Source organism: Myotis lucifugus, unplaced genomic scaffold, assembly GCF_000147115.1.
Source record: "Myotis lucifugus unplaced genomic scaffold, Myoluc2.0 scaffold_291, whole genome shotgun sequence".
NCBI classification, from domain to species: Eukaryota; Metazoa; Chordata; class Mammalia; order Chiroptera; family Vespertilionidae; genus Myotis; species Myotis lucifugus.
The window spans coordinates 265008-284132 of NW_005871339.1; the positions used below are offsets into that span (position 1 = coordinate 265008).

The following is a 19125-nucleotide window of genomic DNA, read 5'->3' on the forward strand; positions in this document are numbered from 1 at the left end:
ATGCAGGGGTGGGTGGACATCTTCATTTGGGAATTTTGTTATGGAGGTGGAAAGTGGTGGAATTCCTTGAAACAGCTGTAGGAATTGGACTATTTAAAAATGTTGTTTTGGCCCTGGCCAGTGTGGATCAGTTGGTTGAGCGTCATCTCATGCACCAAAAGGGAGCTGCTTCGATTCCTGGTCAGGGCACACGCCCAGGTTTCGGGCTTGATCCCCAGTAGGGGACGTGAAGGAAGCAGCTGATCAATGTTTCGCACATCGATGTTTCCCTCTCCCTTCCCCCTTCCCCTCCCCCTCCCCCTCTTACTCCTCCTCCCTCTTTCCCTCCCTCTCCCATTCAAAATGCTTTGAAATTGAAGAGTTGACCTGTATTTCTCTTTGGTTTATCAAAACAGAACTTAGAAACCATTATTTCTTCAGGTTTTATGATTTCCAGGCGTTATCTAGGCATTTGATTATGTTCTGCTTTTGACAAAGTAATTCTTGGTGTGTGAAGATGGTATGAGGTTGGGTAGTTTTAAACTGTCTCATTTGAACTTCATTACTTCTTGCTTCTCATGTTGAGCATACTCCAGTTGGCCCAATGGTAACCAAGGTCCTGCTGCCTCTGCATCTTCTAGAAGTGTGACTTGGGAAGAAAAATATGGTGCTATGTATTTGCAGGTCACAAAGTCGTACTCCCTATGCATTCCTTTGCACACCTGAGAGATCTCCGTTTTACTCCCTCCAATGCCGTGGTACACGTGGGTGGTGTTTTATCCGTGGAGATAACTGTATGCAGTCAGATGCCCGTCCCTGTCCACATGGACCAGATTGCCATCAGCGTCCACTTCAGCATCGAGAAAAACAGTTATCGGAAGACTGCTGAGTGGCTTACCAAGCACAAGACGTCCAATGGGATTATTAACTTTCCAATGGAGACCTCACCTTTCCCCGCGTCCCAAAACAGTTTGCCGGCTCTGGAGTTGTATGAGATGTTTGAGAGGAGCCCTTCCGATAACTCCTTGAACACCACAGGGATTATATGCAAAAACGTTCACATGCTCCTGAGACGGCAGGAAAGCAGCACTGCTCTGGACACGCCCTCAGGGGTGGCTCTGGATGACGGGGCCCCTGTGCTGAAGTGCTGCGGTGTGACTCTGGAACCAGGGGCCAATACCATAACCTTCAGGACACAGGTGTGTGTTGTGTTGGGGAGGTGACTTCAAAGGTGGTCAGCAGGGGGCGCTGGCCTGCAAGCATCTGAAGTATGGTGGGAGTCAAGTGGAGGCCTCTGTTCTTTTAACCTTGGTAATGTTTTTCCTTAAAAATAGACTGACAGTTAAAATAATTTTTATACTTATACAGTTTTAAGGCAATTGATAACTTTTGAATGAAGGTCTTAACATAGTTATGTTCTCACTGGACTGAGATTTTTTGCCTTTGTTTTAAAATATACCATCATTTGTTAAAATGAGATTTCAAAGAAGGTAGCATCCTTGATGTTAAAGTTTATTTTCCTTTTGCGACTCATGGCTGTCAAAGCAGTTGCTTCTGATGCACTCTGACAGTCTTTCTGCAATGTAGTGTGTCCTATAACCCCTGCTAATCAGGGATGTGGCCTCTGGGAAGGACAGCTATTTGTCACATGTGTTTTAGTCTAGTCTGAGAGCAGGTTTTATATCTCATGCATTCAGAGAAAATGCCACAGATAAAGTTTATTAAATTGAAAATTCATTATTAGAAGTCAAGTTGAAGCCCCAATTACTCAGAAAGACATCAGTAGAAGTTTTTAGGGCCCTTTGCACAGCCTGCCTGTAGACATGGGAGCACAGAGCAGTAGGATAAAGAGGGTAAGAACAACGATCAATTCAGGGATAATGGTACCTCCTGCTCTTCGGGTGCTCACAATTGCGAGAGTGGGTGCCGACTTTCCAAATGCTTGATTTGACCCTAGGCCAAGGAGCCTGGAACGTACACGCTGCGGCAGCTGTGCGCCTCGGCGGGCCCGGTGTGCTTCGTACTTCCGCACCTCTACCCGCTGGCGCAGTACGATGTGTACTCCCAGGAGCCGCAGCTGCACGTGGAGCCTCTGGCCGGTAAGTGGGCTGCACAAAGCTGGGATTGTGGGGTTCTGGTTTGCACTTCACTCCTTTTTGGAAGAGTCTGAAAGCAGGGCTTTCTACACCAGTGGACTTCCTGCACAGTGTAGCTGGATTCCTCTGTAAGAGACGTTTGGGGTAGCATCAAAGAAATCTTGCCTGGCAGTGGTTTTTCTGTTCATCGAATATTTGCGTTCTGTAAATGCTAACTTTCATGTTTAATAAACATGGTAAATCCAGACAAAAAAATGAGAGAAAAATGAGCTATCAGTTAATGTCAACTACAGAGAACTTAATAAGTAAATATAATTTCTTCATCTCCTAGCATAGTATTTGAGAAATTCAAAGCTGTTGTCCTCTTTGTTAAGTTCTTTTTTAAAAAATTTTTTATTAAGTTATTACATATGTGTCCTTATCCCCACATTAACCCCCATCTCCCCCACTCATGCCCTCACCCCCCTGTTGTCTGTGTCCATTGGTTAGACCTGTATGCTTGCATGTAAGTCCTTTGGTTGATCTTAAGTTCTATAAATAGAAAGAATTGGTATAAACAAATGATTTAAAACCACACATCAGTTAAAACAGTGAAACAGAATGTCTTAGTTGTTTAGGCTGGAACAATGTATTTATTGGCTTATTTCTTCCATTTGAAAAAAAAATCAAAGAAAGCATTTTTTTCTATTGAATCTCCCCATACTTTCTATTTTTGTGTTTTTAAACTTCTCCCATGGCCATCAGGAAAGGCCTCAGATGCTGAACACAGCAGTCTCTCAAATGATTCTACAGTCAGAGAACCTTTTGTGAAAAAGGCTAAGCTTTGTTGCTGACAGAGCCTGGAATGTGCCGGTGAGACCAGCCAGCTGTGCTCACGCCTCCATGCTGCAGCCCCTCCCTCCTCGCGCCCCTGCCTTCCCACCCTCTGTCTTGTCTGTTTCTTTCTCTTCCGTGTTTCTTATCTCTTGCCTTCTTCCTTCCACTTCCCTGGAGTGGGATTCTCAGAAACGTTAGCTCATTTTCATGTTAAAAGAAACTAATAGCCATGTCTTTAACTGAGTTGTTTTTAAGCCAAAGAGCTTGAAGGCCTAATCTGAAACATCCAAAGAAAATTCTGAATAGCAACAGCACATGCAATTTCATCAGTCTGTTCTAAAATAAATAAATAAATAAATAAATAAATAAATTATTGATTTGAGAGAGAGAGAAACATCAGTTTATTGTTCCACTTATTAAGCTTTCATTGGTTGATTCTTGTATGTGCCCTGACCAGAAATCAAACCCTCAACCTTGGCTATCGGGACAATGCTCTAACCAACTGAGCTAACAGACCAAGTCTCATGAATCTGTTCTTCAGTGTCATTATCTGAGTGTCTCTTACTAACTTATTGGCAGATAAAATTTGAGCCCCTCATAGACATGGTTGCCACTGTGATCCCTAACTCTTAGCCAACGTGGTGATGAGATACCTCAGGCTCAAAGCTTCTCTTAGTCTCGGCAAGGACCCCGAAACCCTGCAGTCCGTGTAATTGAGATTAAAGTGAGAGTGGAGGGATGGAAACAGTGAATTTGAGGAGTATCTGAAGTGAACAAATCTTTTCTAGTAGAAAAAAACAGTGCTTTTTTGTTGTTTTGTTTTTATTTTTTTTTAAACTGTATTTTAGCCTCATACTAGTTCCTCCATTGCTATTTTTGGTTGAGAGTGATGCTAAGTGCAGTCTTTTTCCCTTTAGATAGCCTTTTAGCTGGTATTCCTCAGAAGGTCAAGTTCACTGTCACTACTGGCCATTATACAGTGAAAAACGGGGACAGCCTCCAACTCAGCAATGTGGAAGCCATGCTCATCCTGTGTCACGCAGAGAACAAAGCCGTGATCTATTCTAACACGAGAGGTAAGGAGTGGTCCCCTAGCAAAGGTGGAGTCTCAGCATTGTTTGCCGTGCATCATGAGGATGTAAGAGCTCTCATCCCTTTCATCCTCAGTTAGCACCTGAGGCCTGCTTCTGTCTACAACTCTCTCCTGGCAGTATCCTGCCTGCCTGTGGGTGGGTAATGGGAAGGATAAACAGAGCTGCGTTACATATGGGAAGGATAAACAGAGCCGTGCATGTGCTCACTGCCAGGTGGTGCTGACCCTGCTAGGACTTCGGATGCAGCATGGGCCCGTGCTTGATACCTACAACCCTCCCCGCTTTCCTCACCAAAAAGCAAAAGTAAATCAGCCTTTTTAGGCAGTGGACAGTCTGTCCCCCCGGTCCTCAGCTGTGAGTTATGGAGGGAAGGACGCTGCTCCCTTTCTGGGAGGGAGCACGTTGTGCAGGGACACACACAATGCTCTTCTGTATTCAGACTGAGCACAATGACAGCTCTCTGGCCTGGGACCAGCTGGCTTTCATGCAGTGTGACTCTGTCTTAGGGGGCTTTGTTCCTGATTTTCCTGCCTCTTCAGTCCCACCTTAGTTCTTTCTGTGCTTTTATGTGTATAGGAGCAGCAGGAGTTGGGCTGGAACTTCACTGCTGGGCCCATCACCTGCTAGAAGAAAAAGGAACAAGGAAACAGAAGGAATGTGTTTGAAGTGACTTTTTCTATCTTTCCTAGAAAAGGCTTCTGACGCATCACTCCGAGTTCAGTCGTCTGACAAGGTCACAAGCATCAGTCTGCCTGCAGCGCCTGCATACCACATGATCGAATTTGAACTGGAAGTTCTGTCTTTACCTTCAGCTCCAGCAGCTGGAGGGGAGGGGGAGAGCACCATGCTGGGGATGACAGAGGCCCAGAGGAAGCCTAAGGACACACAGAAAGCCGACCACTGCATGGCTACCACGGACCACAAAGTAAGGAGGGTCATGTCCTGCTGGTTCTGAAAGCCAGTGCATAAGAGATGACTTCGGTTGAAGTGGCAGATTTCCGGTTCCTGATGCCGCACACTCTTGTTGGGTTTAGCACTAATATCTGTGAATCACCCCTCCTTTGATAATGGGTACATCTTGGAAAGACAAAGACAGACAGCTCTAACTTTCCTATCCCAGCTCAAGAGGGAAGGACAGTTTATTGTGAAAGATAGTGTTTGCTTAAGGGAGGCAACCTTGGGCCCGTAGTCTGTGTGTCCTAGTGATTAGGCTAGAGGGAGTTCTGTGCCTTGGTGTGCTTGTTTCTGTCCACTGAGGTGTCACATCAAACTTAGCAAGGAAAAAACTCTGCTTTGGTGCTGGTACTTATTGACAGTAATTTGAGCGATCCATGACTTTGGTCCCCGATCCACAGCCCATCAGCTCACGCAATGTGTTGCTAGCATTGTGTTGATTCCAGGTGTGTCTGTGTCTTGTAACAGATATTGGTTCTGAGGGCTTCTGACCAGCTCAGGTGTAGAAGTGTATTCTTGTGGCTGCATGAATAAAGTCAAGACCCATCTGTATGCTGCCTGTAACAGACTCACTTTAGATGTAAGGATACACACAGACTGAAAGTGAAAGGATGAAAAAAGATATTCCATGCAAATAGATATCAAAAGACAGCTGGAGTAGCTCTACTGATTTTAGACAAAATAGACTTTAAAACAAAGATTGTAATAAGAGACAAAATAGACTTTAAAACAAAGATTGTAATAAGAGACATTACATAATAATAAAATAGATCAATACAAAGAGAAAATATAGCATTTATATACCCAACATAGGAATACCTAAATATATAAAGCAAATACTAACAGACCTAAAGGGAGAAATAGATAGCAATACAATAATAGTAGGGGACTTACTACCCCACTTACATTAATAGATTGACCATCTAAATAGAAAATCAGTAAGGAAATGTTGCTCTTAGACATGCTAGAGCAAATCAATTTAACGCGTATGCAGAACATTCCATCCAAATGCAAAAGAATACATGTTCTTCTCCAGTGCATGTGGGACATTTACAAGGTAGATCATGTCAGATCACAAGTCTTAATACATTTAAGAGAATTGAAATCATATCAGGCATCTTCTTTAACTACAATGGTATGAAACTAGAAATTACATGAAGAAAACTGGAAAATTCACAAATATGTGGAGATTAAACAACTTGCTACTGAACAGCCAAGGTGTCAAAGAAGAAACCAAAAAAATACCTTGAGACAAATGAAAATGGAAATGTAACATACCAAGATTTATGGGCTGCAGCATAAGCAGTTCTAAGAGGGAAGTTCAGAGTGATAATTGCCTATCTCAGGAAGCAAGAAAGTCTCAAACAATCCATCTTTGTACCTGAAGGAACTAGATAAAGAACAGACAAAGCCCAGAGTTAGTATAAGGAAGGAAATAAAAATTAGAGTAAAAATAAATCAGAGAGACTGAAAAGACAATAGCAGAAATCACTAAAATTAAGAGTTCTTCTTTGAAAAGATAAAATTGACAAACCGTTAGCTGGATTCACCAAAAGAAAAAGAGTGGAGGGATAGAAACAAATACCATGGAAATACAAAGGATTCTACGGTGAACAATTATATGCCAATGAATTGGACAACCTAGAAGAAATGGATAAATTTGTAGAAATACAAAAAGGTTTATGGTGAACAATTATATTTCAACAAATTGGATAACCTAGAAGAAATGCATAAATTTTTAGAAATATACAACCTTTCAGGACTGAATCATATGAAATAGAAAATCTAAACAGATTCATTACTAGTGAGGAATTGAATGAGTGATGAAAAACCTCCCAACAAAAGTTGAGGACAAGATGGCTTTACTAGTAAATTCTACTAAACATTCAAAGAAGAATTAATGCCAGTCTTGCTCAAACTCTTTCAAAAAGTACAAGAGGAAGGAACACTTGCAAACTTATTTTACGAGTCCCTGATAGATACCAAAACCAGAAAAGATGCCATAGAAAAGAAAATTACAGCTTAACATTCCTGATGAAGATAGGTGCAAAACTCCTTAACAAAATGTTAACAAACCAGATGCAACAACCATATGGGATCATAAATCCCTGTATGATCAAGAGGGATTTATTCCAGGGATGCAAGGTGGGTTCAAATCCGCACACCAGTTGGTGTGGTACACATCACCAAAATGGACAAAATTACATGCTCATCTCAGTAGATGCAGAAAAAGCATTTGACAAAATTTTGCATCCATTTATGATAAAGACTCTCAACAAAGTGGTATCGAAGGAGCAATACCTCAGTTTAATGAAGACGATATGACAATCCCACAACTAATATCATACTCAGCAGTGAAAAGCTTTAGATTTTTTCCCTAAGATTAAGAACAAGACAAGGATACCCACTCTCACCACTCTTCTTTAAAACAGTATTGGATGTCTAAGTCAGAGCAGTTAGTCAAGAAAAAGAAATCAAAGGCATACAGATTGGAAAGGGAGAAAAGAAACTGACCATTTGCAGATGACATGATCTTATATATAGAAAATCCTAAAGACTTGATCAAAAAACTGTTAGAACCATTTATGGATGAATGGGTAAAGAGGTGATACGCACAGTGGAGTATTATTTGGCCATAAAAAGGAATGAAATCCTCCTATTTGCAGCAGCACGAGTGGATTTCAGTGGTATTATGCTAAGTGAAATAAATTGGAGAGAGAAAGGGAAATACTGTATCTTTTCTCTTAAATGTGGAATCTAAAAAATATTCAAAACACCTTGCAGATACAGAAAACAGATTGGTGGTAGTAGGTGGGAGCAGTGGTTGAACTGTTTTTTTGTTTTAGTTTAAATGACAAGTTTTAAAAAGTATATGCACAAAAGGCTAAGAAATGCAGTCATTTTAAAGAGAGGCATAGAATATCAGACCAGTGGCACCTAAAGAATAATGTTTTTATTTTTCAGTCTTTGAAATGTTTTCCCTCACCTGATACAGAGTTCAGGAGACAAAGATGATGTTTATTTCAATTAAGAGCATATAGTCATATTGAATGAGTGAGTTTCCATATTCAATATATGTGTTTGTTAAGTGAGGGAAATAAATCGAAGCTTGAGGCCTGGTTTCTGTCCTTACAGGAATTAATAGCTTTGTCCACACTGTGCCTTCAAATTGATTGGTTTTCAGCTATGCATTCAGTGTCATGTGGGTTAAGTGTGTGAATAATTCATTTAATTTTGTAATAGTTAATGACTGAGTAATATCATCTGGACATAAGTGATTAAAAGCACTTTGTCATAACCTCCTGCACAGTAAAAAAAATACATTTAGCATCATGGCCACATGTGGGAGGATAGCGAGGTGTGGCTTGTGTGCTTGCTGCGGCCTCTGCTCCGCAGCCATTGAGACGATTCTGGTGACTCCTGGACGTTCTGCCAGTCCCATGTCCATTTTTCTTGACTGTGTATGTAGCTTTGTGTCTCTCCTGTGTTTGTGTATATGTTTAGTGGGGTTTTCCTTCTAAATAAGGAATTGTAAAGCCATCAAGTATGTAGGAAATTGGCAGCCCCCGCAGACTTGGATGGATGGTGGTGGTGCTGTGCCATTGGTGAGTAATCTGAATGGGTGTCCCTCTGTTTCTCCTCAGGTGTCCATCGAGTGCCCGTGGTCCATCTACTCCACTGTCATTGCACTGACGTTCAGTGTGCCCTTCAGGACTACACATGCTGTGCTGTCAGCCGGGACACGGTAAGGGAGGCCCTGCCTCTGTCGCAGGCTCTTTGACACAGAGACCCTTGCTGTTGAGAGCTTGGCTTTGGTGACCTTGAGCATGTTTTCTTATATGACCATGATGCCATTGTCCACTACAGTACCCAGTCTATACTGAGATCTCCCCAGCTGTCTCAGTAGTGGACTGCACAGCTGGTTTGTGGGAGAGGGGATCCATCCAAGTGCCCATGATATTATCAGACCTTTCTTTCCGTCCTTGCCTTGTTCTTCAAGCCCATGACCCATTGACAAACATGGGTCAATTGTCCTCTGGAAGGTACGCATTCTGCATTTGCCTGGTCACATCCTCGTGGGTTTGTTAAACTGGTTCCCCCAGCACCTCTACTAATTCTAGAGCAGGCCTTTTCAGCCTCAACACTGCTGATGCTGTGGGTCGATAACCCTTCTCTGGGCACTGCTCTGAGCACTGCCCTGCACACTGTAGGGTGTTAGCAGCTCACTGCTTTATGCCAGTGGTACTCCCCATCCTGCCCACCCCACTGTGACAACCAAAAAATGTCTCCAGACATTGCCCAACGTCCCCTGGCTGGAGTGTGTGTGGGGAAATTGCTGCCAGTTGAGAACCACTGTGCTTGAGGCTTGATCAGATTCACAGTCAGCCCTTGGAAAGGCTGGAATCTTTGAGATGTGTCCTGTGCTTCATATGTCACTGCATCAGGAGGCAGTTCCCGTTGTCCCCAGTCAGTGATGCTCACATGACCACTGGGCTTAGGTGAGCCTGGCCCATCATTGTAATATCCCCTTCTGCTTCAGCCAAGGCTTACTTGGGTAATTTGGAAACAAAAATGTCAGAATCATATTTATTTATTTATTTGAGAACTTTTAAGATTTATTTTTAAGCAAAATAGTGAAATACTTAGAGCTTACCTGTGAGGTAGGAGTTTTTTTTTAAATTAAATTTATTGGGGTGATATTGGTCAACATAAACATGTAGGTTTCAGAACCATATTTAGAGTGGAACATTATTCTAATAGCTATTTTTCCCTTTAAATTACAGTGAGGGAACTGTAGATAATAATGGTTAAAAACATCAGTAGTTTTGGCACTTCTGCGAACATGGCGCTCCGAGTGCCCCGAGCGTATGGGCCTCGGCCTGCAGCCTTTAGTGCTTGCCACACCGTGCACGCCACAGCCCTGGGGCCGGAGGGCAAGCGCTGTCCTAAGGCTGCGCACCGACCCCAATGTGCTCTTGGTGTGTAAATGCACAGAGAAACATGAATGGATGGCCACAGAAAGTGGAATTGGAACAGTGGGAATCATCCATTTTGCATAGGAAGCTTTGGGAAATGTTTACCATAGTCTGCTTAAAGTCGGGACAAAATTGAACAAACTAGATGAGTTTGGTGCTTCGGAAAGTGTAAAAGCTGCTAGTGAACTCTATTCTCCTCCATTAGAAGTAACTGAAATTAATGAAGCTTTTGTAGAAAATCCAGGACTTGTCAACAAATCTGGTCATAAAGATGGTTGGGTGATCAAAATGACACTGAGTAACCCTTCAGAACTAGAGAGCTATGAGTGAAGAAGCATATGAGAAATGTATACATCTATTGAGGAGTGGAAATAACACCCCCTAAATAAAGTAGCATGAAACATCTTCAATTAGCATAGTTGTCTTAAATTAGTGGTGTGTAGAAAATAGCAACTTTTAGTAATACCATGAAAAAAGAAACAGCAATACTATTGGAAGAAAATACCCCTAACTTTTTAATGATTGCAGATAAAGACATTATGCATCTTTTCCCAGCACCCTATGATTTATAGGCCAGGCTACAATTATAATATTCATAATTTCTGAAATCATCTGTGTTAAAACCTAGTTGTAAAAATTATGTATTTCAAGGATAACATTATCATAAGCCTTTATATAATATTGTAACATACTTACATTAGTCTCTAGATTTGGGTCAAAATACTTAATGATTGGAAATAACTAGCAGTGGAGAAAAGTTTTTGTTAGTTGTTACAATGTCAGATGACGAACAATACTATCTTAATTTTGCAGTATACTGAGGTTGCTGGTGCTGTTTTATACAGTGAAGTAGCAGCCTTTCAGGAAACAAAGTTCAATGATAAGACATTCAACTTCTTCATTTAAAAAAACAACAAAAACAATTTTAAACAGAACCTGAGTTGCTTTAAGAACTGTCTTTTCAAAACTCCTCTCTACCTGTAACAGAGATTAAAGTGAATCCTGTACTTAGTTTCTCAGTGAGTAATCATTATTTGTGATCACTACTTTCCTAGTAACTCATTTAGATCCATTGCAGGTTTAGGGAACTCAGTTATAATTGTGTAGTAATACTGTATCGGAATCAGAATGTTCTTTAATCCATTTCTCCTTAGAAATAGTTCACTTAGAAAGATTTATATTTTCTGACCCTTTTACATGTGAAATCGAAAGTAGGAATATAGGTAACAGCCTGTTCTTATTTATTTTCCTGTGTCACTTTTTTTTATAATATATTTTTATTGATTTCAGAGAGGAAGGAAGTGGGAATGAGAGATAGAAACATCAATGATGAGAGAGAATCATTGATTGGCTGCCTCCTGCACGCCCCACACTGGGGATTGAGCCTGCAACCCGAGCATGTGCCCTTGACCGGAACGAACCTGGGATCCTTCAGTCCACTGGCCGACGCTCTATCCACTGAGCCAAACCGGCCAGGGCCTGTGTCACTTTTTTGATTCCCCAGAGAGAGTCTTCTTAACAAAGCCAAAGTATATTTCATAAAGTTCTTAAATGTCAAAGCCATATTTTTTGTTTTTCTGCTTTAGGAAATATATTCAAGTTTGTGTCCAGAATCTGTCGGAACTTGACTTTCGCCTGTCAGATAGTGATCTTGTAGATACTGGGGATAGTACTGACCTGCAGCTACTGCCGTTGAACACAAAATCCCAGCAGGTAACCATCTTCCAGAATTGAGCATGAACTCGACAGAACACAGAAGAACAAGGGTGTACTGACCGAGCCACCCACACGTGTTGGTGGACATGGCAGAGAAGCCTCTCCATCCAGAGAATGGCGTGCTGGTGGTCAGTAAGCAGCCCACGCACCTGAGACTGCTGGGAACTGCAGCTTTGTGCCGCAGCGTGCATGTCCACCCCCATTCTGTGGACTGAGTGGTACAGTGAAGGGATTAGATTCTCATTAGAAGAATTAAATCTTACACTTGCCCTACCCTATGTACAGATTTATGTAACTACAAGCTTATTAGTCTCATGTGGACAGGGAATGGTGGCTGCTCCACTCTGCCTGTCATTCAGTGCCTGCCGGTGCCCCAGGAAGAAATCAGAGGTGCTGGTGTAAAGGGGTCTTATCCATGTTCACACTGCCTGGCTGAATCCTAACCTTGCTTTTCATGTTCATTTGCCACATGTGTTTTAGTAAGTGCTGGGTGTTTAGAAGAGCAAAGGTTCTTAATGATTGCCTCATTTTTAGCATTTTCAAAGGATTTTCCCCAACTGACATCTGACACTACCCAATTCTATGGCTGTGCTATAGGTATGGACTTTTTGTGTGAGGTGGCGCTACTTCTTCATTTAACTTTGCTAAATACAAAGTAATTGGCATGGATGTAGATTTCCTTTTTAATTGATTGATGCATTTCCTACTTTGGAAATGTATGGGATACTATATACAAATAAACATTCCTTAAGCTTTTTCATCTCCTATGTTGTGAAACTTATGAAATCTTAAAAAATTAGGACCTTTTTATCAACCTTATGTATCCTGCTCTGATGGCCAGGGCAGGCAAGAGGAGCAGGGGCAGTGGTGAGGGTACAAGACTTAGCACAACACACTCTGGATGTCAGTAGCAGAGCTCTGTGGGGTCTCTTCTTCGGCTCACCCGCATTCCCATTGCAGGAAGTGTGTCTTTGACAGATTGTGGCTTTTTCTGTGTGTGTGTGTGTGTGTGTGTGTGTGTGTGTGTGCGCGCGCGCACGCATTGCTGGCGGAGTGTGGCTTTGTCTCTGTGCAGTGACACCGACTCTCTTGCAGCACATCTGCAGCCGGCAGTCGGTGTTCTTTGTCTGGGAACTGACGTGGACCCGAGAGCCTCCCCCCTCACTGCGTGGCCGGTTCTCCATGGAATTCCGCCCAGCTTCCGAAGAACGGCTGTCTATCTCCTTAAAGCCCTATACTTATGAATTTCAAGTGGAAAACTTTTTTGTATGTATTATATTATTTTTTTGGTGAGATGTGGGGTGGGAAAATGAAAAGTTGTGTATTCTTTATAATCTAGAAAAATTAGACAAGATCTTTCAATATAATGAAGCAACAGTTCAAAGAAAATAGTTAACGCTTGGGGTAGTTAAATCACTGACTGTATTTGATCCCAGGTCTTTTTCAGGTGACATGATACATGTGCACTGTTGCAGGCGGCTCTAAGATGAGTGTTTATTAGCATAAAGACCAAAGACTTACTGCTACTCCCTTCTCCTCCTTAGTTGACTTTAGTAGAGTCCTTTCATCTTGATCATTCGCTACTACACAGGGCGGTTGTGTTATAAAGACATGTCTCTAGTTTTCTAAAAGAAAAAGTGAAAGTATCATAGAAGTTTACTTAATGTTGGGAAGGTTGTTTTTTTAAAATATATTTTATTGATTTTTTACAGAGAGGAAGGGAGAGAGATAGAGAGTCAGAAACATCGATGAGAGAGAAACATTGATCAGCTGCCTCCTGCACATCTCCTACTGGGGATGTGCCCGCAACCCAGGTACATGCCCTTGACCGGAATTGAACCTGGGACCTCTCAGTCCGCAGACCGACGCTCTATCCACTGAGCCAAACCGGTTTCGGCGGGAAGGTTTTTTATAGCCTGCACATGGAGCTTAAAGTAGCCTTGAGCTAGGTGAGTAGATAGTTGGTTTTTGTTTCTTTAGTGAAATTATTGGATTTTGTGTTAGCTAAATGAAAATGAAAATACAGTTGACCCTGAACAACTCGGGGGATTAGGGATACCCACCCCTATGCAGTCAAAAATCCACATATAAATTTTTTTTTCTTTATTGATTAAAGTATTACATATGAGTCCTTATTCCCCCATTGCCCCCCAGCCCCCCCACACACATATATAACTTTTGATTCCCCCCAAATTTATCTACCATTAGCCTACTGTTGGCCAGAAGCCTTTCTGATAACATAAACAGATGATTGACACATATTTGTATGTTATGTGTTATATATTGTATTCTTACAAAAAAAGTAAGCTAGAGGAAGAAGTGTTATTTTTATTTATTTATTTTTTATTTTTTTAATATATTTTTATTGATTTTTTACAGAGAGGAAGGGAGAGGGATAGAGAGTTAGAAACATCGATGAGAGAGAAACATTGATCAGCTACCTCCTGCATGCCCCCTACTGGGGATGTGCCCGCAGCCAAGATACATGTCCTTGACCAGAATCGAACCTGGGACCCTTGAGTCTGCAGGCCAATGCTCTATCCACTGAGCCAAACCGGTTAGGGCAAGAAGTGTTATTAAAAAAATCATAAGGAAGAGAAAATACATTTACAATATTTATTTTAAAAAGTCTGTGTATGAGCGGTCTTACGCAGCTCAAACCTGTATTTTTCAAAGGTCAGCAATTTTGTGGTATTTCATTTTCTTCTCTTTATTACTGAAATTGTCAACACTTTGAGAAGTGTTACTGCTGACAGCTTTTGATTAGCAATCTTTTCAATATCTCCTTTCAACTAAAAGACTATTTGTTTTGACCCCCTGTCTTATTTAACTGTCCATATTAGCTATAGTGTACAACATGATCACTAGCATAGTTATCTTTTTGTACAAACAGGTACCTTTTTGATGTATTAATAGCAGCTGAACATTAAGTCGTTCACATGGTAGAGGGTCTGCAGAAACTTCATCTGGTTTGCTGATACAGATGATTATTAACTGGTTAGCAGTGTTCACTGGTACCTTAATCACTTGTGCTTCCTCTTCAAATGAAGAGCATAGAACATTTTTCCTTTAGAACTGTACAAGCTGAGTAAAAGGCCAGAGAAACAATCTGGTGGGTTGTTCTTTTCACAACTGAGGACCAGATATATGGATACCACTTTTTTTTAAAGGCTTTATTGAGATATGATTGATATGCCATGAAGTTCACTCATTTAAAGGGTACAGTTTAATGATCATAGTATGTCGACAGTGGTGCAGCCATTACCATAGTCTTATTGTGGAACGCTTTCATCATTCAAAAAGAAACTATGTGCCTCGTTAACAGTCACTCTCCATCCCCATCCCATCACAGCCTAGAGGCCAAGCTGTCTATGAGTTGGTCTATTCTGAACAGTTCATATAAATGGAATCGTGTTGTGTGTGATCTTTTTGTGTCTGGCTTTCTTCACTTGGAATAGTGTTCCCAGGGTTTATTCATTTGTAGCAGGATCAGAACTTCATTCCTTTTTATGGTTGAATAATATTCCAGTGTGGACAGACCACATTTTGTTTTTCCATTATCAAAGAGACATCACTTTACATTCCCACTGGCAACATATGAGGGTTGCAGTTTCCACCTCCTCCCAACACTTGTGTTTGTTGTCATTTTTATTAGAACCATCCCAGTGGGTGTGAAGTGGTATCTCGTGGTTTTGATTTGCATTCCCCTGATGGCTAATGACTTTAAGCATCTTTCATGTGCTTATTGGCCATTTGTATATCTTCTTTGGAGAAATGTCTACTCAGGTCCTTTGCCCACTTTTTATAAGGTTGTCTTTTTATTACTGAGTTATAAGTGTTCTTTATGTAGTTTAGATATCAGTCCCTTATCAGATATGATTTGCAAATATTTTCTCTCATTTTGTGGGTTGTATTTTCACTTTCTTGATGATGTCCTTTGAAACACAAATCTTTACTTTTTATGAAGTCCAACTTACTAATCTCTCTTATTTTTTGTACTTTTGGTATAGAATTTTAGAAATCATTGCTTATCCCAAGGTAAAAACGATTTCCTTCATGTTTTCTTCTAAGAGTTTTATAGTTTTAGCTCTTACATGTAGGTCTTTGATCTATTTTGAGTGAGCCTTTGTGTATGGTGATAGGCAGGGGTCCAAATTCATTCTTTCCATGTGGTTATTCAGGCGTCCCTATACCATTTGTTGGAAACACTGTTCTTTCCCCATTGGATGGTCTTGGCACCCTTGTTGAAAATCATTTGGCCATAAATGTTAGAATTTATTTCTGCCAAGGTTTATTTCTAAATAAATAGTTCTAAATATTTCTAACACTGTCCCTAAAGCCTCAGCAGTTGCTGTCAGGTTTGGGAGGCACTTCACTGTTAAATCATGGTCCTGTGCTTCCCCTTGGCTGCTGGCTGTTGCCCTGCATTTCACATGCAGCCAAAAAGTGATGCTCAGGGGGACACACTTGGAGCACACTCACCTTCATCAGTCTGTAGCTGCGCTTCCTTCCAAGCTCTGAACAAAAGGCACATTCCACCTCGGCTGCACTCAAACAGTCCAGACTGTGAGCTTCCTGGGAGCAGATTTCTCAGGCGGCTCTGCTGAGGTGCTATCCTTCTCTGCACAGCGTTCCTCCATCTCCTGCCACTGCTGCGTCCCCCAGTCCACAGATGTGTGTCTCCTTGCCCATCCAAGGGCTTGTGTCCATTTGTACCTGCAAGTTCAGGCATCTTTTTCGTCCATTTGAAGAGTTGCATAAACTTCCAGCACAGCCCTCTTCAGATGGGTAAAAGTCTGTCCTGTCCCCAACAGCCATGATTGGGTGTTTGACAGGGAAACAAACCGCTGATCGAGGCCCATCAGGATTACTGCTCAGCCTTGTTAGCTCCCAGAAAAACATGAAATCTTCTATTAACACTTAGTAAGTGGAGCACAGGTAGCTGGATAGTCAGCTGTGGTTCAACAATAGACCACAAGGGGAATTGAAATTAACACTTAGTAAGTGGAGCACAGGTAGCTGGATAGTCAGCTGTGGTTCAACAATAGACCACAAGGGGAATTGAAATAGAGAAATGTATTACTTACAGGTTCTGGAGGAGGTACCCTACACGCCTGGAGAGGCCACACCGGGAGGTCAGGGCAGAGTGCACACAGGGAGCAGGACCTGGGACTCATGCCTTTATTAGGGCCTGTGGGTGGAGTGCTTTGAGGTTCTTGGACTCAGACTGGATTCATCAATTCCAACAGGGGCTTGGGTAAGCCCCCAGGGCTCTTACTAAGGGGCATGTAGGGGAAGGCGCTGGGAGGCAGGGGCGACTGTTGATCTCAGGTACTGGAGAAACTGTATCAGGATATACGTTTGCTCATGACTCTCTGGGCTGTTATCTAGGGCAGCAGTCGCCAATGGGTGGTCTGTGGGCCACTGGTGGTCTGTGAGTCCGAAAGGTTGGTGACCGCTGATCTAGGGTGTGGCTTGCATGAGGGGCCAGTGTTAGTTGAGGGCCCCGCTGGGCCAACACGGAGTAGCTGAGCTACACTCAGTGGTGTCCTGAAAGAAAGGCGCTCACCTTCCTAAGTGGAGCCTGCAGCGTGCGGCAGGTGGGCATGATCCCCTGGCAGGCTTTGGGTCTTTGTCCTGAGTGGCAAGCAAATGTTGGGTGAGTGTGAATAGGTATGAATATCAGATAAACATGTCACGGAGAAGGAAACATTGCAGAGAAAGCTGGTATGAACTTGATATTGAGTGATCCCAAGGAATTAATGTTAAATTTGCTAGTTGTTATAATGACATTATGTTTTGGTAAGAAAATGCCTATGTGTTTAGTATTACATACTGAAGCATACATGGGTAAAACGACAGATTGTCTGAAATTTGCTAAAAATACCCCAGGCGAGCTTTTCCCTGCCGATAGTGCTCTTGCAAACATGGTGAGCGTTCCTGAAACCCACGGGACTTTCTGTAAGAAGTGTGGCAAGCATCAACCCCACCAAGTACCAGTGCAAGAAGGGCCAGGATTCTCTGTGTGCGCAGGGAAAGCGGCGTTGTGACAGGAGGCAGCGTGGCTGTGGTGGGCAGACTAAGCCGATTTTCTGAAAAAAAGGCTAGCACTACAAAGAAGGTTGTGCTGAGGCTTGAATGTGTTGTGCCCAATTGCAGATCTAAGAAAATGCTGGTGATTAAGAGGTGCAAGCATTTGGAACTGGGAAGAGATAAGAAGAGAAAGGGTCAAGTGATCTAGTTCTAAGCTTCATTTTCTTTTATTATATGACAATAAAATTTTGATATGTTCACTTAAAAAAAATACACCAGCGTAGATGGATAGATGAGGAAGCAAATGAACGGCATGTTGATAATCTGGAATGTGGGTGACGGCACACAGTCACTGCATGTGCTGTTGAGCGTGCTCGAGCAGTCAGCACGCAGTGAAGCAAGGCCTCCCAAGAACACTGAGTCGTTCAGGGCAAGCGCAGCTGCTCTGCTGGCGGACGGCACAGCGCTGGGCAGGCGTCTCCTCCGTTCTCCTCCGAGTCTGAGGGCAGCACCTTGTCTGCCTCACAGCGTTTCTGCAGATTTGTCTTCGGTGTTACACATCTCCGTTGTCCTTTTCTCCCCCTCTCACCAGACCTTATATACCGTGAAAGCTGAGATTCTGCCCCCCGCGGGGACGGAGCTCTGTAGGACAGGCTCGCTCTGCGCCCTGGAGGTGTCCATCACGCGCCTGTCGGACCTCCTGGAAGTGGACAGGGATGAAGCACTGACAGAATCCGACGAGTACTTTTCGACCAAGCTGATGTATGAAGGTAGGTTTAGAGGCTTCTTTCTTCCTAACTTGTGCTGACCCAGTGTGCTGAGTGACTGTGCCCTCTCTCTCAGAGTGTAGTGTTCCTTGTCCAAAGAGAACGTGCTAGAACTGAATGTTTTTATACAATGTGGCCCTACGCTCGCAGGAAGTTGAACTTGGTTGTTATGGAGTCTTCTTCTAACAGTTGTTATCAAGCAGTTGTTGGGCTCAGAGCTGAGCACATGGTAGCACTTGGAGCTGCCCTTTCCTTTCTGCTGTGACTCAGGGTCTTCACATCACCTTGAAGCAAAGTCCGAACCCCATTGCTCAGCAGTTCAGGTGTCCTGTAGTCATGGCTCCTGCCCTTTTCCCTCCAGCTCCTTTCACCACATTTTCATACTTCATCCCCATGTGACCCCACAGTGACGCCCTGCGCCAGGCCCCTGCTTGATTGCTTGGGCACCCTTTCCCAGCCCTCCTCCTCAGGCCTGGCTCCTTCAGTAGCAGGCCTCAGTTTTTGGTGTCAGGACCCTTTATTCTCTAAAAAATTATCGAGGAGCCAAATATTTACTTATTTACTTAAAATAATAGAAATGTTTTCCAAAACAACAAAAACAAAAACTAGCAAGAGAAACATTGTTTTTGCATTCTTTCAAATCTCTTTAATTTCCAGCTTCTGGGGTTAACTTGAGTTTTCCTGTCTGCTGCGT

The 19125-nt window shown here is 42.5% G+C and overlaps 1 protein-coding gene across 7 annotated transcripts in view; it reads left to right on the forward strand.

The window, feature by feature from the left end:
- TRAPPC10 (trafficking protein particle complex 10) overlaps positions 1–19125 on the forward strand; it is a 60718-nt gene that overhangs the window by 35867 nt on the left and 5726 nt on the right. For 5 of the 7 annotated variants that reach the window (XM_023763568.1, XM_023763569.1, XM_023763573.1 and 2 more), the window contains 8 exons: positions 664–1178; positions 1937–2078; positions 3809–3967; positions 4675–4910; positions 8584–8684; positions 11502–11628; positions 12727–12897; positions 18257–18434. In XM_023763568.1, the coding sequence (XP_023619336.1) occupies positions 664–1178; positions 1937–2078; positions 3809–3967; positions 4675–4910; positions 8584–8684; positions 11502–11628; positions 12727–12897; positions 18257–18434 (1629 nt within the window). The remainder of the gene's footprint in view (positions 1–663; positions 1179–1936; positions 2079–3808; positions 3968–4674; positions 4911–8583; positions 8685–11501; positions 11629–12726; positions 12898–18256; positions 18435–19125) is intronic. The other 2 variants (XM_023763571.1, XM_023763570.1) reach the window with 2 other exon arrangements.